Source organism: Dermacentor silvarum, chromosome 1, assembly GCF_013339745.2.
Source record: "Dermacentor silvarum isolate Dsil-2018 chromosome 1, BIME_Dsil_1.4, whole genome shotgun sequence".
Lineage (NCBI taxonomy): Eukaryota > Metazoa > Arthropoda > Arachnida > Ixodida > Ixodidae > Dermacentor > Dermacentor silvarum.
Genome location: NC_051154.1, coordinates 264,522,749 through 264,549,564, shown reverse-complemented (window position 1 = coordinate 264,549,564; position 26,816 = coordinate 264,522,749). Strand labels below are relative to the sequence as shown.

Sequence of the window (26,816 nt, the reverse complement as noted above, 5' to 3'; positions counted from 1 at the left end):
CGCGCGGGTCTCGGTGGTGTGAACGTGAGAGGTAGCGGAGACCGCGAGGCTTGCAGGTCATTGTTGACCTTTCTCTGGTTACGTTGGCTGCGCCGTTGGTTATCGTTTACGTCATCGGTCCAGTTACGTTGTGCACAAATACTGGACGTGTCCTTTACTGCTCGACGCGACGCTGGTCATTGCAATCGTTGTGCAACTTACTAGACCAAACCGTCATTCATTCATTCAGTCATTCTGGCTCACCACTTGTCGTCGCTTAAAGCCTCTTTTTGCTGTTATTTTAGCTACCATTGTTTCATTTCATGCTTTTTGGGACCTGCCTCTGTCACCCCACTGGCGATCGGACAAGTCATTTGCTCCACTGTGTCCGTCGTACATTGATTAGTGCGCGGATTCTACGCACCTTTCAGAGACGGCCACCGCTCTTCCTTGCGCACACACACAAAAAGAAAAAGGGTAAAGGCCGCTGCAGTACATCTGCTACAGCGTCGCTCTGGCCCTACCGAAAATATACAGCGCGTTGTCGCACTCGGCATGCAGTCCATATGCAAGCTATAGTTGGTTCGCGACAGTGCGCTTCTCCGCATTGCAGTCAGTTCCTCGCCTAAGTATGCGGCGCACAGAGAGGTTCGGCTTCGTGGCCGCCTCTGCATATCGGCGGAATTTCGCCGCTACGGGACCCCATCCGCACTATCGCCTCTCCGCCACGGCCATTATCGAACCGAGAGATTGGCAGTACGGAGTATTCCGTGAGGTATAGAAGAGCAGCTCTCGAACGGGGGCTTTCTTTTACGATCCCCGCACTCCGGGAGGACCCTGGCGGTGCCTAAGCAGCGCGACGAGAGCGACTTTTCTCGTATACACACACACACACAGGGGATGGGCGGCGAGCAGTGCCTTGCGAAAGGACCCGCCGAAAGGAAGCAGCAAGGTGCTTCCCAGCTCATCGCGGTGGCTTCGGATCGAAGTTTGATTTGGCGCCGGGGGTTCTTCCTGAGGAAGGCTCGTTGCGACCGAGTTGGGCCTGTGGGGGTCATTAGAGGCCTATCTCGGCGCCCGCCACAGCGGCGTCTGGCCGCCGTCCGTGTTCGCGGCCGATGGGTTAGCGCCGACCTCGTCGCCGTCGTTGGCTATTGTACGCGAGCTTCGGCGGTCCTCGCCCCCCGTGTCCGCAGTTCAGTGCAGCAGCGCATCTGTCCAATCCGCGCCGTTGAGCCTACCTACCGCGGCGTGCTTTCTGCGGGCCTGGACTTTGAACTTCGGCCACTGCCTTTGCAGTGCGATATTAACCATGTAGCTTGCGTTCTGTCTCCTCTGTCGGGGAATCGCTTGCTTACTTAGCGAACCCTAGCTTACTGTTCTCCCGCGCGGTATCAGTTAATTTATGCATTTGTTATTTGGCTCGTTTTCAGCTTGTGACAGCCGGTTTACGTTGCTATGTCGTCCCGCTCAACGCAGCTGATGCCACGTTGCAATATCTTACAATTACGAAGTAGGAATACGTTAAAATTGTCTCGGTTCGAAGTTACGTTGGCCACTGGAGAGGCGTGGTTATAGGCGCTTAATGAAGTTAAAGCTTCGTCTTGGCTTTAAATATAGTGGGGAAGGTCGGTAAATCATTTTGGTGGTAGAAAACTGGGGAGGAATTAGGGCCCACCGTCACTTGATATGTAATAGCAGTGGTCGCTACACTTAAATCAATTAACTTAGACATTATTATGAACAACACTTATGGGAGACCTTGGCTTCATTTCGCTGTGTGGTTTCGATTATCGCTTGGCTTTCTTTCCCCTTTCCTCCCCGTCTTCCTTTCGTCACTTTGTTTGTCTCCTCCTTTTTGAAGATTAAGCAGGCGTTGTGCCCGCCAGCTCCTCGCTTTCCCTTTCCTGTCAAGTGTATATATGTTTTCAAAACTAATAATAATAATAGTAGGCTGTTCTTGGTGCTATCCGCGATTTATTTAGCCTGTGTACCGAAGTAGCGGTATGTGGCAGCTTCTAGAGCCGACAGTACTACTTGAAGGCAGCACTAATGGCTCAAAGTACTTAGCGAAGCGCTGTTGTGACATCTATGTGTGCGCGAGTGACGCAGGAACCCAACGTATACTCTCTAAGAAAGTAAGCGGGCATCTGAATTCGCAGGGTTGTTCACTGCGAATAGCTCAGCTGTACTGCACGTAACTTCGTAGCTTAAGGCTGCAGAGCCTGCCTTTAAAGAACGCCTAGCTCGTTACCTGCTCTCGAAGAGAGTTCTGAGCCTTTCATCGCTGCTGTTGTCCCTATCTGAAAGTGAGAGCCGACATCATCGATGGCAACATCATCGCTCTGCCGTACGCACCTCTCACCTGCTTCTTAGATTCTCGCCTAATGACAAGCCTATCTTTTCGCTTTTCGCCCTCAAGGGATAGATCGTGGTTAAGCCGGATTCGGCCGCTTTGGGTGGTGTAGCGTTTCGTTACTGTCGGCTAGGCTGCTCAAGTGGAAACACGCCTGAACTAGTTGCTGGTCGTATATGGTATTTCATGTCGCTGCTGTACCTTTTTTTTTTTTTTTTTTTGAAGTCTCATAGGTAAACTAGCTTGTTTATTTCGTTGTTATTGTTACTTATTCCGTAGTTTTACTGTGTCTCTCGGCGCTGTCCGTAAAACCATGTTAATACTTCGTACTTGGTACGTGGTATCTCTTTACCTTACGTGATGTCTATTACCTAAGCTTCGTGGCCGATGTTGACATGGTACACTTTTTTTTCCCCCTTTTGATCGTCGATGCTAATGTCAGTGTGTGCTGATTTACGCTAAATTCAGCAGGCTTCTATACTGCGCTTTTTGTAAGCAAAAATTTTGAGGCGATTTTATGAACTTATCGCGATTATCTTTTGTAGATCTCATTTTAGTTGCCGCTGGTTCAAAGGAATATTCGTTGCCATGTGACGCTGCGTTGACGCTGCGTGGTCATAAGTGGCATTAAAGCTGTAGTGATCCAAGAGGCTTTTCTGCCACGCATTGTAAGGTCTGTGACTTGCAGCTATTTTGTGCTTGCATTCGACTGCTCTATATTTAACACCGCACTCACTAACGCACTAAATGCACTCTCTCTCTCCCTTTTTCTCGCGCGCCGGCTCACTTGTTCGAGCAAACACATACGCACATGCGGACACTCCCTCTCCTGGTCCACAGGTCGCTCCTTCTTGTCGATGGTCCCATCCATCAGGTTCGTTCTGTGTGCGCTTCGCTTTGTTGTTTGGGTCTGCGGAATCATTGCTGGGAGGAAATGGGGGAGGGGTAGTCTCAGTGTGAGGGTGTCCGACCGTTGGTCGAAGTTCGCTGATGCGTATGCGCTCAAATAAAGGAACTCTCGTCGATTTCTTCTCGGTTACCATCGAACCGCTAGCGAGTACTTCAGGGGTTCGCTTAAACTTCTCTCCTGACGAGGAATCGATGCAAACAAAGAGTGCCGCGAACCCTGAGCGGCGGACAACTTTAAGTAGTGAAAGTTTTCCACAAGGCCGCCGCCGCTGTATTCGCTATACTGAGGCACGTTGGCGCAGTTCGAGTCGATCGTGGGAGCTGCCGTGTTATTTTCTTGCCCTGACAAGTAGAGCTCCGTGAAGGCAACCAAGCGAAAGTTCCGAAGTTGTGCAACGTCGAGTGTGAAAACCGCACACCAGATAGGCGAGTCTGATATTTGAACATCTCGACGTAGTCGTTCACGGCGGAGCATGCGGGACCAAAAGTTGTGAAAGTATAATTGAAGGAACGTTTTTTTTTTTTTTTCTGCTTTCCGCAATTTGAAATCGTTCGAATCAGCAGAAACTTTAATGGGCCTCTGCTGCGGATAGAAGTTCCTTGCGCGAGTCTCGTCCCAGGTCCTAGCACTGGCATCACAACCTGGGCACAGACCGATAGCGGTACGTGCCTGAAAAGTATTTTTGAGCAAGAAGCTTCGTTGGTGTTTTCCAGTGCGCAGCGCTGTATTGACTGAGAGAGAGAGAAAAGCGACGTAAAGGTTAACTTCAGTTGATCGAATGATTTACAAGATGCGTGGGCCGATAGCAAGCGTGTGTACTTAGCTTTACTTCAGCAAACGATTTCTCGAGGGCTCTCAGAAGTTTTACGCAATTAAGTGGAGCAGTCGGTAGCTCGACCGACCTTAACTATAAAGGCTAGTACAGGACTCCTTCCAAGGTGCGGGAAAAAAATATATATATATTTCTGGAAAGTGGCTTGTCATAGCTGCCTTGTCGTGCGGAAGGCGTCGTCTCCGCGATATTCCGGCCGAGTGCAGGAAAGGCTTTCGAGTAAATCGGGACAAAGGTGCGCAAAGCGAAGCTCGAGTGTGCTTCTTCTTTCTGGGGTTTTACGTGGCAAACCCAGTTCTGATTATGAGGCACGCCGTAGTGGAGGGCTCCGTATTAATTTTGACCACACCTGGGGGGTTCTTTAACGTGCACTACAACGCAAGCACACGGGCGTTTTTGCATTTCGCCTCCATCGAAATGCGGCCGCCGCAGCCAGGATTCGATCCCGCGATCTCGTGCTCAGCAGCGCAACGCCTTAGCTGACTGAGCCACCGCGGCGGGTGAAGCTCAACTGTAAGAACGCATACTAATCCAGCGTCGCAGTGTTCATGCATGTCGGGGTATCGGTGGCGCTGAAGCTGCGTCGTCCAAGTGCTGAGGCGGGACGCGGCATTGCGCCACACGAGGCACTCGTGCGTGCGGAGATTTATCGCGTCGTTAATGCTGATGACCTCTGGGGGGTGCATGCGCTACTGGAGAGCGCTTATGAATTTAGTGGCCTCTCGGTGTCTGGCCCTTGCTGCAGTGCGAGTAAAAAAAAATTACGTTTTTCTTTATCACTCTTCTTCTTTAATGACAGCCTGACCTTATAGAAGAGTGCGGTCGTTCTGCTTTTGATTTGTGCTGTGTTATCTCTGTTTTTTTTTTTTTTTTTTCCTCTCTGCGCTTCATTTAGGCTACCCGGCGTTCTAGGTTCAGTACGTGTATACAGCACTGCTTCACCTGCACGCACTTGTCGAATGACACCGCCACGTTTCGCCTGGAATAGCCTCGGCTGTTTTTTGTGCTCGCTGCAAATCGATGAACGCGCCGCCACACGCACAGTGCACCGCTGCCTGGTCCGGGGTTACGTGCGCGTGCGCATTTCTGCACAGTTCCAAGCGCGCGGACGCGACCTGTCTGCAGTCGTTATGCATCGTCGAGTTTTTTCTTCTTTCTTAATTTAGTCCGGGGCACGTATGCGGTAGTAGTTTGGTAGTAGTTTCGCATAATACGGTTGCTACTATTCTTTTACGCCAAACGAAAAAAGGGAGCTTTGTGAAACTGAAATCTAAATATTTGAGCGGATAAAAAATGCGTGGGGAGTGTGTTTCCAGTCGTTAAATGCCCGAAAACTCGCACAAGTTTTTCTTTAAGTACCAGTGCTTAATATATATATATATATATATATATATATATATATATATATATATATATATATCATACGATCGTGCGTGTAAAACAGTCGATCTGGTGGCGTTTTGTTTTGTTGCACTGGCTCGAAAGTTGCATCACGTGCCGACGCGTGCGTCCCACACCAATTCCGCCCACGGGCGAGCCTCGTTCCGTTGTGCCTGGAGCGGTACGTGTATGTGCTGGGAGACAAGGGGGCCCCCGGCTGGAAAGGATAGGAAAAAAGAAAGCGGATGACACCGCTTTCGGCCGTGATGCTGGTATACGAGAGGCGTCATCGCGGCGTCGTTCCTCGAAATCTATCCGACGCTGAATTGGGGACGGAAGGAAGTGCGGAAAAAGAGCGGGGCGCGCGCTGAAGAGGCGCGTGGTTGTGTGTGCGCGGGCGATCCCTTTGTTGCCGCGCTGACTCGCCGAGGCGCCGCTGCGGTAATCACTCGCGGCTCCCGCCTCGGGTTCGGCGCGCAGTTGGCGTTCCTCCCGCGTCTTCCTCTTTGCGGCGCGTCTTTGGGCGCATTTGAATATATTAACGCTGCCACCGCACAAATCCGGGCGGGTCGCAGCGCGCTCGCCCTCCCTGAAGGATGATGACTGCACGTCCGGCGGAGAGCGCCGCGTTTTGTGGCGATGCGTCGCTGGCCGCTGCTCGGCACCGGCGTGTGTGGCTTGTACTGCTCTGACGGCGGCCGACGGGCGCTGTCGACACTCGCCGCTTTGAAGGCGATAAATTGCTTCCCCTCCACCCCGCAGCCTCTTCCCTTCGTTCTCGCTTCGCCGTGGCCCGCGTTCCACCTCGCTCTTTTGTTCTCGTTTTTCCAGCGATGCGTGAGCTCGTGAACCCCGGGGTGCTTGTGTAAAGCGCGCATGTTTATGTCCGTGTCTGCGTGTCTTCTCTTTCTGCCCCGTTTCGGCGCCGTGTCCCTCCGATTCCAGTGCCCCTCTTTTGCCTCCGCATTTTTCCTTTCAACCGCCGCCAGCTCCAGGCCTATTTGAATATACGAGCTGGGCGCACTTTGCGACGACCAAAGTCTCCGCGCCAAAGTCATGCAGATCAGGCGCGCACCCGCGCGCTCGTCGTCGCGCTTGCATGGTTGGCGCCGCCGAGCGTGGCGGCATCAGAGTGACGTCAGCGTCCCCCCCCCCCCCCCCCCTCGCATCGGTCGCCATCCGTGTGCTGCGGGTCGTTGCCTAACATCTCTGTAAAGCGCGGCCCTTGTGCGTCGTCTTTGCGACATCGCTTCGTGCGACTCGAGCAAAGCAGGGGCAAAGAACTGGCGCGAGACAGCGAACGCGGCTCGTGTAGTTGATTGCCGAGAGAGGCGGAACAACGCGTGCAAAACGTAAGCTTCGTGGTATATAAACAGCCGCAATGGTGGTAGTACCACTGGCTCGCTCTGAGCCTTTCCGTCTCGTTCCTTTCATTCTTTCTTTTGCGTTTTGGCGCCTCAGGCGACGTTTTGTACCTCCTGCCTGGAGCATCGTGTTGACACTGCTGTGGAACAGGCGCATTCACAGCCTGCCTCTTTTGAAGAACTGCTCCGCCGCCGCCTCTTGCAATTTATTTGCAAATGGCCACAACGCCGGGAGGCTAACGAGAGTTAGAGCGCTGTCATTTCCTTGGAATGGTGGGGGACACCATCGTGACACCCCCGAGTTTGTGTGCTAGCTCTATCGCTTTTACCGCGTAGTATTGCGTTTTCGTGTAGAGGTGCGCGCAAAGTCCGAGTGGATGAAAGCCTGGAGCGTAAACATTCGTCTTTGCATTGCTGTCCCGTCGTTGTTGCTCAACAGGCCCATTAGCCTGCGTCAGATTGCGAGCGCTGCGTGCAACCGAGCGCTTTCGAAAGTGGCGCCGCGAGTTGTGTCGCTCGGAGACGCGTATTTGAAAAATAGAGCCCCCGTGGCTTGCTCAATAGCGTGGTAACCCTCTACCGTACACCGTGCAGTGCTTCTTGCGGCTCGACAGCCAAAGCTATAGCTTTTCTTAGGGCCGCCATGGAAAGTCCCGAAGTTTGTGAGAATCGACAGCGAATAGCGCTGCCCTTACGACGTGCCTGACTATGTGGTGTAATTCTCGTTATTCTTTTTTTTGCTAACTGCGCAGCAATCGGTGTGGGACTGTTCTCGAGGCATTTGTTCGTATACGTATGATACTTGCCATAATCCATAATCACCTAAAATCCATAATCACCTCGTGGGTCTCCGGAATAATTCGGACCACCTGGGGTTCTTTAATGTGCACCTAAATCTGAATACACGGATGTTTTCGAATTCCGCCCTTATCGAAATGCGGCCGCCGGGGCAGGGATTCGATCCCGTGACTTCGTGCTTATAGCGGCCCAACACCATAGCCACTAAGCAACCACGGCTTGTCAAAATCGGCACGGGCAGGCGAACAGCCAGTATTCTTGCAAACGAAATGGAGCCACACGCATTTGCTATAGGCGCCGGGAAAGCGTCTTCTCCTCGGCTAAAGCCGTTTCGGCCGCTTTCAAAGCGGGGCATCACACATACGTCGAGGCCCTTCTTCGCTAATATTGCCGAGGGGTTCCTTCTAGCGAAACGGCGTGACTTTTCCGCAGACACTGGCCTTTTTAACGCGTCGCCCTGAGGCGTTCCCCTTTTGTGCGTCGCCAGGACGGAGCGGCGACGAATGGTGGTGGCGTCGTTTCGCCCCCCCCCCCCCCCCTCCCCGGGGTAATTAAAAAGTTTCGCCGCTAATCGCTTCTCGGCCGGATTCTTAGCGCAAACTTCTCCGCGTCGCTCGTGCATGTTCGGCGTACGCCTCCACCTCCCCCCGCTTTGGTGGCCGAAGCTTGCTCGCTGCCTCCCATTCGCGTCGCCTTTTTGTATATAGGGAAAAAAAAAAAAAAAAAAAAAAAAAAAAAAAAAAAAAAAAAAAAACCTTCAACTTGCGTGCACGTGTTTGGAAGTGTCGTACCACGGTGGTTGCACACGGCTTTCCCGGCGGGGCGTGCAGTTACTCGTGGTGTTGGGAGCTGAGCGCGCGAGCGAGCTTTCCTTGGCGATTCACGATCCCCCGAAAGGAGTGGGAAGGGCTGACGCTGAGACGTGATGCAACGAAGAGCAGGCGGTACACTCGCGTGCGAGGCTTCGTTCCTTAGTTTATTGCCCTGCCGTTAAGTGTGAACTATAGTGCGATCGTCTTCGATGCTCTGGTTCGCGTAACGTATTCTTTGTTAACCGCGAGAAAGTGTGAAACTCTTTACTCTGAGGGCAACGAGCCCCGCGTGATTCCCCGAAGTTCCAGCGTCGCCTGACTCAATTTAAACTCCCATTCCTTTCACTCTTTAGATATTTGTTTTCCCACTACACTGAAGAATGTTTTGGAGCGAAGGAGATGGCTGTTCGCTCACGGCCCACCCGCTCCTGTAGGTATCTCGTGTCGCCCTCTTTCGGCCCGATTCTCAGCTTCAAACCTGACTTCTGCCGTCACGTTGCTCGCCCGTAGGCGGCTACAAAGGCCGAGGTTTTTTTTCTGCTTTGCGAGGGTTACATTTGTGCCGTTGCAAAATGTCTCTGGTGACTGATGCCTCTTGCAGCGGCTCGGGTTTTCCCGCACTTTTTTTTTTCTGTACTGTCTCTCGATTTATGCAAGCGCGTTTACATAAACCTTGTCGCACTTTCTATAGGCGGTTGTTTACCTCGGGTCTCCCAGCGGGTGCGACGTTTATTTACACTTGACGTGCGAAGCGGGAGACCTTTCCGCTGTTAACACTCTAGCATTGTAGAGTCAGAGAAAACTCAAAATTCTATGTGAAATAGGACAAAAAACTACGGAAATGCAACGACCTGCTTTTTTTTTTTTCTTCTAAGCCAGAAATGGCGCGAAAAGGAAAGACTCGTGGCGACGCTCGCCGTGACGTCATGGATTTTGACGGCGTCTGCTAAGCCTTAGTTGATTCTATAATGGACTGCATTGTGCTCTGAAAGAGCCAAAGTTTCACCATGGCAAGTTTCGGGAACTGTTAGTGATCCAACGTGACCAAAGTACGAAAAAAAAAATTACTTTGAAATCCGTGACGTCACACTGACGTGCCGGCGCTGGAGTTCTGGCGCGAAATTCAAAACATTTTGACCTTCATTTTCTCTTGTAATAATCAGTGTGTTATCGCGAAGTTCACGTGAGTTTTCATAGAGTACTGTATTGATCTAAACAGATTTATTGTTTCTACGTAGTCACTTTAACTTTACAGCGCCCATAGCGTTTGCGTTTTTCTTTTCACTGGACTCGGGGGCCTTTCCCCGAAGGGCAATCATTTTTACCAAAGTGGTGTGTGTGTGAAGGGATGGGTTGCTACTGTCGTGGATTCGCCGAACAACCGCTGCTACAGCCATTTCGGCAATCAGGTTGATTTAATTGGCTCATTGTATGCATATTTTAGCGGCACTTATATATACTCTTGCATAAGTGCTAAGCATAAGTGTAAAAGTTACACGGCGGCCGCATTTCGTATGGGGCGAAATGCGAGAAAACCCGTGTGCTTAGATTTTGATGCACGTTAAAGAACCCCAGGTGGTCCAAATTTACGGAGTCCCCCACTACGGCGTGCCTCATAATCAAATCGTGGTTTTGGCACGTAAAACCCCATAATTTAATTAAGTGTAAAAGTTAGAAGGGTGATCTGGTCTCCACCCTGCAGTACGCGCCGGTGTCGCTATATATTTTACATTTCGTGTGCTTTTTGTACGTGCACTGCCTAGGGAAACTTCAAATGCTATTACACAGTGTGTCGCACGTGCTTTATCCACGCTTTAAAGGCAGACATGTGCGTGCATTAGGGGATGACAAAGCTAACATGTTTGCAAGTTACGTGGTAGCAAACTGTGTGCGCGATCTAAGAAGCTACAGGCGACTTTTAATTGCAATGAAGCCTAGTCACCGGTTGCAAGTCGTTGGGAGATGAGGCGTTGTGCAGTTTTGTGAGCTTATGTTGCTGCCATTTCCGATCAGCGGAACCCAACAGGCATGCCTTCTGGAAGAAACTTTACTGATGTTAGACCAGGGTCGGCCTCCAGCGAGGCTCGCGGATGCGCGCTTTACGTCTCTGGTGTCGCTTAGATCCTGAAAATATTCCTTTGGTGTCTAAACAGTGGGCGTACGGTATCCAACTTGCACCCGCCCCACATGACTCAATTATGGCACCCTGCTTGTGTCGCGCATCCTACAGGTTATGGCTGTTCCGTTTCGTCATCAGCTGCGCGGTGCTGCGAGCGCATCTCTGAAACCTTTTCTTCCTTCCTTGTGTGCGCAGTGCTGAGCTTACGGAACACGCAAGAGGAAGAGCCCCCCGACCCGCAGCTGATGCGGCTGGACAACATGCTGATCGCCGAGGGCGTGGCGGGACCCGAGAAGGGCGGCGGCGCCGGCGCGGCCGCCAATGCCTCAGCCGCCGCCTCGGCTGGCGGACAGCCCGAAAACGCCATCGAGCACTCCGACTACCGGGCCAAACTGGCGCAGATCCGCCAGATCTACCACCAGGAGCTCGAGAAATACGAGCAGGTGAGTAACGCTTTCTCGAATGTTCTACACCCGGCGACAAAATATACTACGGAGAATGAAATCTGAGAAAAAGCTGAATATCTCCGCAGCCTCACGACACAGCCTGGTATTTGCATTTCGGGCTTCGTCTAGAATATGCTAACAACGTTGTCGTGTACAGTTTTACTGGCTTCTGCTGCAGGCTGCTCGAGAATTGAACGTTTTCAGAGACCCCGTGGTTCGTAAACTTTTGTCGCCGGGTGTACATACGCACGCATGCGCATGTCTCACCGTATACGGTCTGCGCGTGTATGGCATTTGCGAGGTACCTGTTGGCGACCGCGCGCGTGGCATTTTTCCTCAGCTTCCAGCTCGTACGTGCCTGCGCAAATACTTCATCAATCAACGAATTCGTGCGGGCACGTGATTGATCATAGTAAAACATTGGTTGGCGATTATGTCGCTGTCAAGGTGGAAAGTAGGGCTAGTTGGTTGCTACAGATTGTATTCATGCGCTTTTCGCTGCTCTGAAAGTTGTCGCAGGGGTGCTTTCTAGTGTGGCTCAGTACGCAGGCTTTCGTTTTACGACTCTGACAGCTACATCCCAATTTAAGTGTCGCTAATGTTCATGTAAACTGTTGTGGAAGGACAGGATCCTTGGGTAGCGATGATCAGATCGCTGAGAAACTTCGTACTCGCATTCAGCAGACGTGATTCAGTACTATCGTCTGCCGGGAGGCTATCGTTTGTTGGATGCTTCAAGAAAGGTGTAGCATCCATTCAATTCTTGAGACGAGCAGCGCAACAAGACTTGATAAACAAAGATAAGGAAGGTAGTGCTGTGTTCATCTTCCTTACCATTGTATCAAGAGTTATTTCCGCGCTGCTCTCCTTAAGGTTATCTTATATAGGGCAAAATCGTAGAACTATTAAAAAAATAAAAAAAAAATCACCCCAATTGGCCGAATTCAAATCGCGAACTTTACAGCATCCTCCCATCTCTTGCGGCTTCGAGTTTGAACATGTTCACAAAATTATCACAAAAAAAATTAAATTATGGGGTTTTACGTGCCAAAACCAGTTCTGATTATGAGGCACGCCGTAGTGGGGGACTCCGGAAATTTGGACCACCTGGGGTTCTTTAACGTGCACCTAAATCTAAGTACACGGGTGTTTTCGCATTTCGCAAAATTATCACGGCTGCTTTGCGAAGACAAGACGCAGGTAAACCCAATCAAAGCTGAGTACTGGTCAACACTACCTGTCCAAAGAAAGATGCCCTTCAACCGCGGTACTTGGCAGGTGAAATATGTGGAGTTTGATGGGGACCTTTTATATTGTGATGGCATCGCAGAAATGCGCCGCTGACAAAAACCAGAAATAGTAATTATAATTGGCGGCGTTCGAGCGTGCCGAAGCGGCGCAGTGGGGCTCCGAATTAATTTTGGCTGCCTAAAGAAGCCGGAAGTATGTTCCTCCAAAACTGTGCAGGGCCTTTGAAGCGAATGTTTGACTACACTAAACAGCCGAGTTCTGAACTCGAGTTGTGGCCTCGCTCGAGCTCGGACCTCGCATTTTCATCTTCGTTCGGAAATTATTCGTGCGAAATTTCTAGTAAAGCTTTTCTGCCCAGCGAGTCTGGCGGCCTCGTTCCGTGAGCATCAGCTACTGACACGACATTTTCCGGTGCCTTATACGATTCGGCCAGCGTTGAAACCCGTACGTCTCGTGAAACTCGAAACAAATGTGCTTACACGTGTGAGGCGGCGATGCCGAATGTATTTCCTCAGTGCAGGCTCGTCTTTCAACTTGACTTCTTTCTTCATCTGTCTTTCGCGAACGATTTTTCGCTTCTTTCTCGGTCGTGTGTTCTCGCGCGCCTTGTCCGCGCTATGTGCGAGCGCGCGCGGGCACAGCAGTCGCGTGGTTCGGCTGGCGATGCGTGCATTGGGACGCGTTCACGCCACATTGCGTTCGAGCAGCGCGACCGAACGACTAGCGGCGAAGGCCGTTGGCGTGGCGCGGCTTTGGCGCGCGCCAGACGAAAATATCATCGGGCGCCCGAGCTGTGGCATGTGCCATTTCGCTTGCGAAAACAAGGGAACAAAGCTCTCTCTCTCTCTCTCATGTTTGTGTGTGTGTGTGTGTTCGAAATCTCCGTTTTATCGTGACGCGTTTCTGCTCGCTACAGATGCGCCTTAGTACAACCCAGCGTCGTCGCGTTCGTTGCGAGCAAGTTGCGCAGGATTGCGCAGACAGCTGCTTGTCCATTCTCGAGGGCCACTAGATTCAATTTCTGGATGGGACAGCCGTCTTTTTCACGTATTCAACCTAGGCTCAAACAAAGCTTTGTACACGTTGCTGATGTCCCATCAGCAGATACCGGTGAAGCTCCTCGGTTGTGACCTGGTACTTTCTACTACAACGTTTCAGCTCAGCCGCAGTTTCCATTCGACGGAGAAGAGTTCAGCATTTTGGGCTTTTTTTTTTTCTAACTTTTCTTCTTCATAGTTTCTAGTCGACTTGTCTATTCCATCGTGCGGCGCGGTTTCATATCTTCATTTGCGCTCTTTCCTCACATCTTGAGCACCGCATCTCTCTTTCATTCTATCCGCCGTTCGGGCCTCTCGTTTATGCCTCATATCTTCTGCTCACCCCTTTGAGCACGTGCACGCAAGAACGAGCGCACGGAGTGACGAGACTTCGGGAACATTTTTGCGGGTATAGGCCGAGGAAATGGCGCGGGTGAAGTTCACGAGCCGGGGAAACTGTTTTTCGCTTTTTTATTTTTTCTCGCTGTCATCTCTTACATGTCTATGTATGTGCCTCGTCATTTTCCCGCGAAACGCTACTTTTACTTCGATTGGCGGAATATGGCGAAAACGAGGACTTTCGGGATGGGTTTGTAGGGCGAAAAAAGAAAAAAAAGTTGAGATGGCGAGCAGTGCTGAAAGTGGTGAGATGAGGCGTTCTCTTCTTCAGCTCGGGGGGGTCGTGGAGCGGCGAGAAAATGGAATAAAAGATTGGGGAAAACGAGCTGAACGCGCGCGACGATATTTCCGTCGCCTGCGCCTCCGGAAACAGGATCGGGTGCGGAAGCATCGGCGGCGGCATCGCGTAATTGACTCTGCCTCCTCGGCGGCGCCTGGCGAAAAGTGTAGGAATGAAGATTTTATGTGCCTCTCCTTCCAACGGGTTGGCTCTGCCTGCCTGCGCGTCACTGCGCTCGCGTGCGCGTGGGCTTGCGCAACTGTGGCTTTCGCGGTGTGCCGCCATTTCCCCGCGAGATATTATTGCGCGCCCCATAAAATATGCGTGTATGCATTATCGAACGTGACAGCACGGGGCTCAGTGGTAGCTATAGCGCGTCGAGGCGAGCGGGACGGCAAGGGATGGGCCGCCGGGCGCACAGCGGTACAGGGCCGGCGAAAGTGGGCTCCCGGCGCACGAGGGGGGAGCTCTGCCGCTCCGACGACCACTTGTCGTTCGGGTTTGCCGCAAAGCGACACCCCCGCGAACCTGCGCGACCCGAGCGCTGCCGCTGGGCGCGCGACAAAGACCTGCATCGAATCTCGACGCCGTTGAAGCAGTATGCTGATACTATAAAATGATCACTTTCCAAGAGCAGGCATCGTGCGTTTGCAAGCACAGTACCGTTGGCTAACTGTTGTTTTGAGAGTTTTGAGTGTGGCGTAGGTATTACGGGCTAGACGGGTATCGCGGTACCGTTCCCTTGTGTTGGCGAGACTCGTTCGCGATCAACTGTCGTTCGGTCGGGTCCGCCGCGCATTGGCTTTGCTCCAGTGCTCGACGATGAGTCGGGGAGACACTTGTCACGTACTTGCAGAGCTCCGGTATAGCTATTTCTCGATGTTTGAAAAATAAATTGTACTCAAACTGACGTTGTTATGGCCATGTGCGAATTTAACTATCGGCATGTAGAATGCCTTTCGTGCAGTTGTGTTGTGTGGGTCTTTCTGGTCAGCTGGTCGTGGCTGCACTCGTTAAGACCTGGTCGGTTCAGGTCTGTTGCCTGCAAGTGTTTTATGTCGCTCGATACAAGCTCAGCGGTTATTGTTTCACTCTTGGACCGTGAGATTTCGGAATTGCAAGCTTAAGCGTTTTCTCTCTTTTTTTTAAAACTTCTTTATGGTTATCGATCGCTGTATTCAGCGCCTTTAAGGACTGTCGATATTTCTCCAATATACGTCGTTGCGATATCCTCTGAAGGACTGCACACTGGAAGGAGGGTATTGCTTGTTTCCTAGTATACATAACGGTAACTATAGTCAATTCTCCAAGAGTTGAGCTCGACGAACCAGGAAACATCACAGACAACCTCTCCCGGCTCCTCTATTGCGTCTTCACTTGCAGATGGCCCTGATTACAGTATGTTTTTAATCGTTTCTTGCATCTGCCGGCCTATAATCGACACGAAAGGGCAAGGCTGCAGTTTTTCTCTTTTAACTTGCTGCTGTGGCATTCATCTAAGTAGCATTTCCAGCCCTTCCGCAGCCACATGACATGCTTGTGTACAAGCTGGCTGCCCTTGTTTTCTCGACGTCCACTGTGGGAGAACGGCGAGTTTCGTATTTGTCGAAAGGATGCAAGGAGCAAACGAAGCGATTCTCGTGCTTCGTTCGCCCCGTGCGCATTTGAAACAGAAAAAAAAAAAAAGACAATACAGTACAGAGACCGGTGTCGTCGGAGCAGCCACTTTTTCCCTCGAATTCTAAACGAGGCGCCAGGCGTTTGTAGGAAATGGGTAGCAAAGGCAAAAGTAAAATAGGTCAAAAAAAGAGAAGACGTCGGAAATAGACTGTGTTGTGCACAGCGATACGGAAAGGGGGGGAGGCCGCCTGCCTCTCGGGCCGATTGGTGCGCAGTGCGCAACTTAGAAGGAAAGGCACGAATGGGTCTCGTCGGGAGAGAAAGGGTTGCTGTCAATTAGGTGTATCCGGGTACGGCTCCGGAGATGGATGACGTCTGGGGCCGCCACTCGGGTTCCTACGCCTCCCCCTTGTGCGGCTCCTCGCATGTGCGCGTGCCGTTGGCGGTGGAAGGGGGCGCAGCCGTTTCTAATGGGATTGGATCATCCTCGTTCGGATATCGGCTCGCTGTACGGTGCACTCGCGCCGCTCTGTAGGGAAGAGCGAACGAGAGCACATAGCCGAGTCTCCTCGGCCGAGGCTGTACGGGACACGTTCTGTAAGGCGCTCGCTGCACGAACCCCAGGGGCCCCGAGCGCGCAGCCGTGTGTTGGCGAAAGAACCGCGCTGGGCGCGAGCAGGAGTAGATCGGCGAGAAAATTGCAGCGTGCCCGGCGGCTCTGCCGCCCGTTACTTGCCGACCGCTGCCAGGCGACAGCGGTTCTCTTCCCGGTGTTCCGTGACACCATTTGCCGCTGGTGGAGCGGCCATGTGCGGTCTCTGCAGCGTTTCTGCGCTGAGCTTTTGAGTGGGGGTGCAGGTTAGGAGGAACCTTCGTGCCACTCTAGCTAAAGAACCGGGGATTTTAAACTGAGAATCACTGTCCAGTGATTCTGTAGAGGTGGTCAGCCGCTTCCATCGGTTGGGCTTTCTTTACCGGCTAAAACGCGTTGCTGAGCAGAGCTCACTTGAGCTTTAGTAGTTCAACCGTAAAAATAGCGGCCGGTGATACGAGACCTGACCTTCATTCATCCCTCGTCGTGCTGCGTCCCCAGTGTAGATAAAAATTGAGACGGCGTTCGTAAATACTGCTTATTAGTTGTATTCGCACAGTAGTATACTGTATATGCGCATTCGGCATGCCCCGGTAGCGTCGAAGCCGCTGTAAATTAGGTTTTTGGGCGGCACGGTGCGGTCTCGAAAAAGAGCGACGCGCTCCTTGTAAACGTAACTCAAACAGCGTGAGTGTGTTGTCGTTGCGAGCAAGCCTTTGCCCCTGCTCTGCGCGGGAAAGCACCCTTTCCGGCGCCGCTTGTTCATTCTGTGCGGAGTAAGACGCCAGTTGTCCGCTCGTGCGATCGCCCGCGCCGCTTGTCTTTCGGCCGGGCTGGCACCGGTGACGGATGACTCTAGCGTTCGCCGCCGACGGACCCGTGTTCGCTGCCGCCTCCCCTCTTCCCGCGCACCGTCGTCTCTCGCTCGCGACGAGCCCTCCCCTCACTCTCGTATGTTGCGTTTATTTACAACGCGCCGCTTTTATTTCTATTACTCTATGGGCCTATATAAGTGACCTTGCTTTGTCGCGTTTCCCAGACTATTTTTTTTTTACTTAACCGCTCTCGCAGCTTCTCTCGATTTTTGTTTTTTTTCCCGGCCGCTGTCAAGGGGGTTCCACAACCTCCTCGTGCTTGCTCTCATCCCACGGCACTTGCTCTCTGGTTTCGCCGGACGCTGCGACGCGCGGGTTCTATGACTTGCGCTGCGAAGGCAGTGGTGCACGCATACAACGTTGATCCGTGTAGGTTTTCAGTAATTACGTCATCTCGCCCCCCTTTCTTTCTTCTCTTGTAAGCCAATGACAGCGACCCGAATGGTGACGAGACTAAGTGGGCCCCATCTTGTTGGTTTTTGGTCTTGTGTTGAGTATTCGCAAGAGCCGGCTTTCTGTTCATGTTTGTCCTCTCTCTCGGTCACGCTTTTCGCTGGGAGCTAGGCTCCATTTTCTTATTTCGTACCGTGCGGTACATGCACGTGCGTCTTCCATTAATCACACACGAGCGGATAATCTTGTTCTACTGCTTAGCAATTATGACGTGCAGTACGTCGATGCTATCTCTATATCGTCTTTTGTTTTCCCAACTGTTTGCTGCTTCGTTTATCTCTCGAGTACTATATTAGATCTTTGTTTCGAGAGAAGCGCGTTCTAGAAAAATGTACTCGACGCGCGGGCATTTCAATCGACTAGTTGGTGCATCATTGCGATGCTGTACTAAAAAATATCAGGCATTGTTACAGGTCTTGAGAACAGCTCTAGCGTCTCCAGCCAGGGTCGTCGCGTCTTTGGCAATTTCTTTGAACTCGGCGAACGGAAAGCTGACTGTGCGTCATTCAGCGCCGCGAATGTTAGGCCTGCCAATTCCGAAACATTTAGCACTTTAGTCTGTTCTCTCAAAATTTTTTATTCGACGTGGTCAGGCTGCCCGTAAGAGCAGTAGGGTTTGACTGCGAAATACACGGTTCATTCCTATCATCGCCAGCTGTGGCATCGCATTGGCCTTGCGACATTTCACCTGCTCGTGCCACGAGTGCGTCGTCCGCCATAGTTTCCGCATGGCGGCGCTGCGTGACCCTTGGTGGCGCATTTTGCTTCCTCCGCCACCGCCGCGCGCGCGTTCTCGGACGCCGGGGCCGGCTTCGACGCGGTGCGCAGTTGGTTCGCTCTGGGGCCGGCCCGTGTTGCGATGGCGCGCCGATCGTAGCGGCGGTGGCTGGTTCGGCCTCCCTGGGCGTCGTCTGGGCCCCCGGCCTTCGCGGCGGGCCCCGCCCGCGGTCGGCGTGGCCCCGGGTCCGGACCCGGGCTCCCATTGGGCGCTCCCATCCGAGCGAGCACGTGACGCCTGCAGCGCCGCGGTGGTGGGGCGCTCGCCCGCCGGCGCTGCCGGGGCATCCCGCGCATCGCTAGGGAGCGGCGCAGGGCGTGGAAGCAGCCCGCGCCAAGTGCCGCGGGCCCGGCTCTGTTCTTTCGCCTCCTCCGAGCTCGCTTCCTTCTTCGGCTCTTCCTCGCCGGGGCGTGTTTTCCTCTCTCGCTGCACTGCCCGCTTCCGAAGAACTCGGTGTGCGCTCACTGCAAACTCTGGGATAGCCGAGCGAACAAGCCCGTGAAAGGCGCGAGGGGAGGAGGCAAAGCAAACGCCGGGCCTAAATAGGCTGCTCTCTCACCTTCCTTTCGTTCTTCGCATCTCCTTCTCCTCATTTCTGGCGAGCTCCTCGCGATCCTAATTGCTCGGCTCGTAATTGGAGCCCGTGTATTCCTTCGTTGTCTTTCTTTTGCTCTCTCTTTTCTTCGCCCCCCTCCCTTCCTCTCTTCTCCCCAGTTCTGTTCCCGGTAGCAGTCATTTTGCAGTTTTCCCTCGTACTCTTTTATTGGTGCTACTGCTTTAATTTGCCTTTTTTTTTCTCCTGTTGTCTCTGTCTCAGGGGCTCTTGTTTCTCTTAGAGCATTGCCTCGCGGTGCGAGCTCATCCTTGGTCGCACACACTGCCCTCCGAGGTGTGCGAGACAATTGTCCGCGCAGTCGCGAAGCTTTGCCTTTTCTCGCGCCGAGGAGGTGGGATTGAGACGGCACACGCGCATGGTCGCCTAGTCGTGCTCCTTAGTTCGCTGCTGCTTTTCCTGCAAAAGTTAATGAAGAATAACGCACGAGGTGTGCTTGGCGTGATTCGCTGTGTCACCCGGCTGTTTTGATTCCTTCGTGAATGGTGAAGACACGCATTGGCGGGTAAAGGTCAGGGTAGAAAAGTATGAAGCGAAAATTTTTGCCTTCACTGGTGAGAAACCTTTATTGTCGAGTTTTAGTTGTGTGAGAAAGGTTTATTACGTATTATGAGGCCGGTCGAATCGCGCTTTGCTTCAAATTTTGCTGAAACCATTTCACTATTCCCTTTCTCAAGTTTCCTTCTGTTTTTCTGTATTGGTGTTGGCTCCTCATACGCGCTAAATGTAATGTACATTCATAAGTACCGTTCTATATATATATATAAACGAGCTGCAACCGTTCTGTCTGACAGCTTCAAGAAGAGAAAAAGCGATTAATGTTTTTCTTTATTTCACCTGAGAATTGTTTTTTGGATGATTGCGAACCTGGCAATTGATAAGTGCAGCTAATCGTTCTAGCCTTTTATTGCGTTCGCTGCAGACAGCAAAAGGTCAGACAGTCCAGAGGAAAAAAGGAATAATGTTACTAGCGGCAGAGAGCGCTGCAGTGGCAAATGACGCTGCACTACACAGTGTGCCTATATGGTGAAGGGCACCAGATATTAGGTTTTTTCAGCGCAGCTGTATATGTCTACCCTCTCATAGATTAAAATCATCCACCTGCAGGATCCCGCACAGAAGCCCGACATTGAAACCATTACTCCACGCACGCATGAATCGACAAGCGGCATAAAACGTGCTTATGAATTCGTTGCGGGCAAGCCAGCGTCTTGAGACGCTTGGCGCGTTTCAATTTGGGCACCTGGACAGATCGAGACGCAATTACTAGCGATTGTGCGTGTTCTCAGAGTCGTGCGTTGTCATTAAACGTTCGTTTTCGCAGTTACTCGCACAGGGGATCTTTGTGTAGTTATTCTACAGCTCCGCTGGGTAGCCCACATTCTCAGAGTGGAATGGCTGCGATTTTAAGCCTGATTTATTTATTCTAGAGCCGAAATGAATGGGTCGGAATAATTCTGCAGCGCGAGTATTTTACAGCAAACAGCAGTGACAAATGTTCTGGCTTACGCGTTTATAAGAATCGCAGTTCAAGTGCCCATTAAGTGTTGTCCTTCGAATTTGCGCAGTATATACATATAGCCTACCAACAAGGAATAAACACAAAATTTTGGATGACATCGGCTTCAAAGTACGATTACCTTTTGTTTATTTGCACACGTGCTCAGCCAATTAAGTCCTCGTTTGTAGTGCTCCACGCTATGAGCTTCTCCGTTGGAGCTGATGCCAGAGGCTTTTCTTGATGTAGATACTGAAGTCGGGAAAGCTTACGGTTTTATTTATCTTTTCAGTATCCTTCCTTCTTATTTTTTCCTTTGCCCTTCCTGATTCAAGCTAACTCTGCTTCCAAACTGCCTGCCACGGGGACAATTTTCCCGCTTGTGTTCTGTTCGCGCATAGCAGTGAAGCCAGCCGCAGTGCTTCGGCGAGTGATAGTCCCGCGAGCGCGCACGCCGTGCACTGAGCACGTGGCAAGCATAACACGATACCTGCGAGGGTTGATAACTATGACACTTTCCACGAGCAACGTTGCGTGCATGTCGCGAGTGTTATTTTTGGCGGCCGTCCGCGCTCCATTGTGTAGTCCCGTTATCGCATTATCATTATCATTATTTTTTTTTCTCTCTCTCACAGTACGTTTTCTATGTCGGCGTCGGTTCTCCCCTGCCGTATCTTCTTTCTTGTTCTGCAGCCAACCTTTTTTTTTTTGGTCCTTGTCACCTTCGGACGTACCGTCGCGCGTGCTTTTATATAATAGCGCGCGCCATGAGCGGAACGTCGCGGAGAGTGCCGCGTTCGCGTGGCTTGTTAGCATGTAAATGAGCCGGGCTGCTCTGTGCCATGAGTCACGTTTCGTCGCGGCGCCTCGGAGCGTACCCTCGCCGGCACCCCGACCGCCTTCCGCGCGTTCTTTTTAAAACCCGGGCAGAGAGAGGAGTGAGCACACGGGGGCGTGTTTCTTTCGCGCCGGGCGACACGCACGCGTGCCCGCTACTCGTGCGAGTGCAACCTTTCGCTTTACGCGCCCATCCGTTGTGTCGCCCGGGCTCTGAGGGGCCTGCGTGTTGCCCTTGCACTTCGGCCGTATATCGATTCCTACGGGCGCCCGCGCGCGTGCATACACACCCGGTCACGAGACGACGCACGGGGAGGTAACGTGTTTGACTTGGCCGCTGCGTGCGTCGTACCCCAATCGGGGCTTCCCTGTCCTGTTTGCACGATGGGCTGCCGCCGGGACTCGGGAGCAGCACGCCAAACCGACTTTACTTTTGTGACTCCTTAGACGTGGGGGCGTCTGTAACTGTGCGCCGGGGAGAATTTGTAAATGTAACTGATCACTGTGTTCCGGCGTCCTATATAATGCACTGTCCTTATGTTGACGGATAGTTCAGCTGTCCGCGTTACCAACCAACTTCTCATATCTTACGACAGCAGGTAGCTACTGTAGCGCTGGACAAATATCGACTGCGTGTGGTGCTTTTCTGGCGCCCAGGTATTTCAGTTCCTCGTTACACAGTGAGCTGGCTTCGGTGCGTCCACGGTGTAAGATATATGCTCTTTAGGTGGGGACACTTCTCGGCTTGCTTGCTAGACGCGATCGACCAGATAAAGTAGCAACGGCGCGCGTCTATCGGGCCCGTGACGGCAGCGGATACCTATCGGCGGAACGACGCAACTTCAGCTAGAACGCAGGCTTGCGAGGACAAGGAACGCGCGCATGCCCTCTCCCCCAAGTTCTCCCCTCCCCCCGGGCACCTACTTTCGCGAGTCATTAAATCATTTCGGATTTCCCGCGAACCGCCGCTTGCTATACCAACGGGAGATTAAACCAATAGAAAGTTTTCTGTGTTGAAGTTGCGTCGTACTACCGATAGGTATCCGCTGCCCTCACCGGGCCGATCGGCGCGCGCCTTTGCTACTTTATCTGGCCGATCCCGTCTTGCGAGTGTCCTCACCTAAAGAGTATATATCCTACACCGTGGGCGCGTCTAACGCCAGCTCTATTTGCGACATTTAACGGAACAATCGTTTCCCGTCGACAGTCTATCGACTGCATGCGTGCTGCTGCGACATCGCAGCCGTTTTGAAAAACTCAGTGCAGCTCTTCGATGCTTATATTTTATGTAATTCAACTTTGTTTGCGAACTACGTTCGCAGCAACATTTGACATCCACGCACACCCTCAAAAAAGGTTGCTTCTCTAGGTTAAATAATTACTTGGATGCGGGTCTGCGTCAGGCGTGGAACCTCGTCACGTCGCAGTTTAAACTCGGTGTAAACTCGGTGTGACACTTCTACGTGTATTTACCGGTTAGCCTCAGTGTGTAATTATTATCACCTGAATAGGCGAAGTGGGTAGTAAAGGTGACGTTCAAAGTTGTGACTACTTTTCAAGGGTTCGGTTTTCTCAAATTCTGGCTTGCAGCGTGGAGCACGCCAGCATGCGCTATTGCTGAAAACACGTGCGGCAAGTGAGCGTCTAGAACACTGCGATTTCCGCGTTCGCTCGGTTAGTGATAAGAGTTGTTAAGCACAGGGTCCGTCCCTGTCTGCCGCCTTTTAGGAGGCTGGAGGGGTGTGGACGCCCCCCCCCCCCCCCCCCCCCCCCCCCTGCAAGGCTCTGCAGAGGCGCCCTTTCTGTCGTTAAGTGTCGCTGCTGTGTAGACGGCGCGGCGTTATTAGGGTCCCGTTTGTCTGGCGTCCGCAGATTGCCCATTGATCACGTCCGACTTGACCTCTTCGTCGGCGGTGGACCTCCTCTTTGCGCACAGGCAGCGCGAAACAAAAAGAGCATTAAAAAGAGACAAGTCAGCTGGACTTGCCACGCACATCCCGGCGTCAGCCACTCCTCGCTTTGATGGGTGGGCTAGTCTGGAGACGGACTTGCACCCCCCCCCCCCCCCCTCCTCGCCCTTCCTCTTCGCTGACGTTCGCTGATGTGGCGGCGCTCTCTCGTGCCTGCTGCGCAGCTAGCAGCCCTTGGATTTCGCTGCGTCCTGCCAGAATGGACTCTCTGCCCCCTTCTCGTGTAATGTTAGCTAGCTGTTTTGCTCTGGAGAAGACCGCTTCCTCTTTTCCGGACGCTGTCCCTCTCTTTCGGTCTCTTCTCTTGCGTGTACGTACTTTATTTCCTTGACGCTTGCTAGACGGTGGACGCTGACCAGTGTCCAGCGACGACGCACGCTTGACGGAGTCTGCTGACGCGGCGTTGCTTCGCGCGCGCTTGTTTATCTTTCTTTCTTGCTCGCATTTTTTTCCCCCTCCTCATTGCCTTGTGTCCTTCCGTTTTGCTGCTGCGCTGTTGGCGTGGTCAGCGTCGTCCCGCTCCTCGCGCGCGCGCACGGAGGCGAACTCGCCTAGGCGCTAATGGGCTCGAAATAAATGGACCATTCTTCGGAGCACGTTTTCTTGCCGCCCTCACGCTGCTCTGGTCAGTGTCGCTAGCTGGACACTGGACCGTCCACTTTTATTTTTTTTTTTCGCCTGCTCTTTATTGTTATTATTATTCATTTGTTCCCGGCATTCATTTCTTGCAGCGCCTCTGTTCCCTCGCGAATTTCGTTTTTGTTTTTTTTTTCTTTTTTTTTTTCCAGCCCGGTCAGTTTTTATGGTCAGAAAAATAAAACTAGAAAGGCCTAGTTGGGAGTGAGGCCGGCCGGAAGTGTGCGCGTCTTTTGTCCATCCCGAGTGATGACTGTACGACGAGAGCTCTCTCTGGTTTCCCATATCTGATTGGGTGACTCATGGGCCTTCGTTCTGTGAGAAATTCTTAGACAAAAAAAGTGCACACTCCGATAGTAGCAGAAAGTTCCGTCGTCTTTTCTACTTACTCTGGTATCTTTAGCTTAGTAAAATGCATGTACATATGTTGGGGAACTTTGTGCCCCTGTAGACGTTCGTTATTATGCTGTCTTATCCGTCCGTACTTCTCTTAAGAAGTAGCTGTGACCTTTCTCTACATCCGAGAGCCACCAGCGTCGTAATGTTTCGCATCTAAGACTGGCCGGCTTAAGTTTCATGGTTTCTGAACGACGCGTTGCCGTTCCGCGGTGCAACCAATCACTTCAGATTGTGCGGTTCGTTTTCCCGCATTGGAGCTTACTTTGCGGCGGAGCACGCTTCGCAGGTGACCAGAATGCGGCGGGTAGGATAACTCGCGTATCAGCTAAGCTGATTATGCCACCTAAACATTTAATAACTCACTCTATGAATAGCAAGCCTTTATTGTCGTACTTTTTTTTTTTCGAGTTGGCTGCACTAATGCGAGGGATGTGTACGGTGTATGCAGGAAGTCAACGTTTCTTACCCTGCAGATGCCCATTACCTTGCCTTCTACGATGTTCAATTAAGTTTTGTTCACAATTTAAAATAACAATATTCTTGCTGTTCGACTCTTTGAATCGGTAAACAACAATGCCGAGACGTAGTCGACGGCCTCCTCAGCACGAGTGGCTTTGTGGACGGATTTCACTTTATTTATAACCTGGGGTTCCCTATGTAACCTGTGTGTTTCAACGCGGCGTATTGTGGCCTTTCAAGTGGCCCTCAGCCTTGGCGACATGCACTTCACTCCTTTGTGGGCCATAGCGGATGTTCCGTTTTAATGACACGCCTTGGTGGCTCTGTGGCTATGCCGTTCTGCTGCTGTTGAGAGGAAAGTGGCGGGCTCGACTTCTGACAGCGGCGACCGCATTTCGATGGGCCCGGAGTATAAAAATGCTCGTGCACAGCGGTTTTGGTGCGAGTCGAAACGTCCCGTGGTTAACATTAATCTGGCACCCTCCACTGCGGCGTCCTTTATAGACAGCCTATGCATATTGTAATAACGTAATGCGCTGTCAGTCCGATCTAATGAACCTGCACCTTCTGCGTATCTTCTGACTAAACATAAAATCCTCATTCATTATAACTGTGCGTCATGAACGCAGCGTTCACTGCAGTCATCGGTCGTACCGTGGCTGTTGCCTGTTAATACTTAAAATTTTAGTTTTGCGAGTTTCGGGCTTCGATCATCGCTCTCTTGCAAAACTTTGCGCTGTAAGAGGGCCGACAGGGTGTTGGTTAGAATGCACGACGATAAAGAAGGCGTTTCCCTTGACAGAGTAGTTTAGTGAACTCCTTGTGGAATGAGTCAGTGGTGCAAAAAAATCTCGTTCGCCAAATCATTGCGGCGTGCCCAAACGCGAGCCTAAACCAAGCGTGAGCGACATTTTGTCATCTTGGACGCCATCAGCCTCCTTTCAGCGCGCATCATCCTTCACTGATTTTCGCCTTACTACCGCGTGTAACGCGCACTGTGCAGGCTGCGCGTGGCCGAGGTCGGCTGCATCTCCGCTCCTTATCGCGACGCGGCGGTCGCATTATGCCCTCGGCTCTCCGCGTGCGGACACTGGACACTGCTCGTCCCTGGCCATGCGCGCGCACCAAGTTGGGGAGAGGACCAGAGATAACACCACTGGAGTCCGGCAGCAGCCAACCATTAGCGCATTGCGCCCTCCATAAGCAAGCCTGCTCAACGGCGCGCCTCTTGTGGCGCCCACACAAGCCAGGCGCCCTTGTGCGTGGTGTTTCGGAAGGGGGGAGGGGGGGGGGGGGGTTGCGAGGTTCGAGGATGGCCGAATTCCCGGCGGCGCGGCCCGGGGGCTCCCCCCTCTCCTCTGGCCGGAGAATATTCGCTCGCCTCGGGCCAATCGGATTAATGCGAGTCGGTCCCTAATGTGATAAGGGAGTGTGCCAGCGGCGATGAGGTTGGCTACGAAGAAGACCGGGGAAGCGCGCCGGATGCCCGACTCTCGGCAACACCGCTGGCCGCTTTCGTGGTGGCCGCTTCGGCGTGCGATATGCTGGCCGCTCCTTGGCCGCGTCCTCGGCGTTGCCGGTCTTCGTCCGGCGGCGCAAGAGCGAGGGACGCTCAGTGTAACCCAGTATGCTCTGTTAACGACATGAAAGGTCAACCGCCCCCCATTCAGCTTCCTACCCGGTGGCGCTTTCTCTGCCATGATCTCCTCCCCCTTCTCCCCCCCCCCCCCCATTTTTTTTTCCGATGCGCTCATAATGTGAAGTTTACAGTTTGCTAAGCAAGCATTAAATTTACGTTGTGTGTAAATTAAGTTCCGCAATAGGCTGTTTATTTAAATGTTGGGCCGCTAACGATGCAGGAGCATGTGTTGAAGAATCGTCTTTAAAGTTCACCGTCCGTGTTGGGTAGGATCGAAAGCTCTGAGAGCCACGTGTTTTTCGTGGCCGGAACGTTTGTCCAGCTGTAAGACTTCTGCTGAGAGTTCCACCATTGTTTCAACAAAATTTAGTGAGACCTGCTGAAAGAACAGCCGGCGTTGCGATGAAATAACGTAGCCACTGCACCAGGGCCTAGTAGTTCCCTAAAGGGGTTAAACCATTACCAACGTAAATTATTTATCTTG

The 26,816-nt window shown here is 52.2% G+C and overlaps 1 protein-coding gene across 7 annotated transcripts in view; it reads left to right on the top strand.

Moving 5' to 3' along the window:
* LOC119437134 (homeobox protein extradenticle) overlaps nucleotides 1-26,816 on the top strand; it is a 364,095-nt gene that overhangs the window by 212,622 nt on the left and 124,657 nt on the right. For all 7 annotated transcript variants that reach the window (XR_007464862.1, XR_007464861.1, XM_049660311.1 and 4 more), the window contains one exon: nucleotides 10,746-10,993. Coding sequence is in view for 5 of the 7 variants with exons in the window: in XM_049660311.1 (XP_049516268.1) it covers nucleotides 10,746-10,993 (248 nt within the window). In the remaining 2 variants the exon portion in view is untranslated. The remainder of the gene's footprint in view (nucleotides 1-10,745; nucleotides 10,994-26,816) is intronic.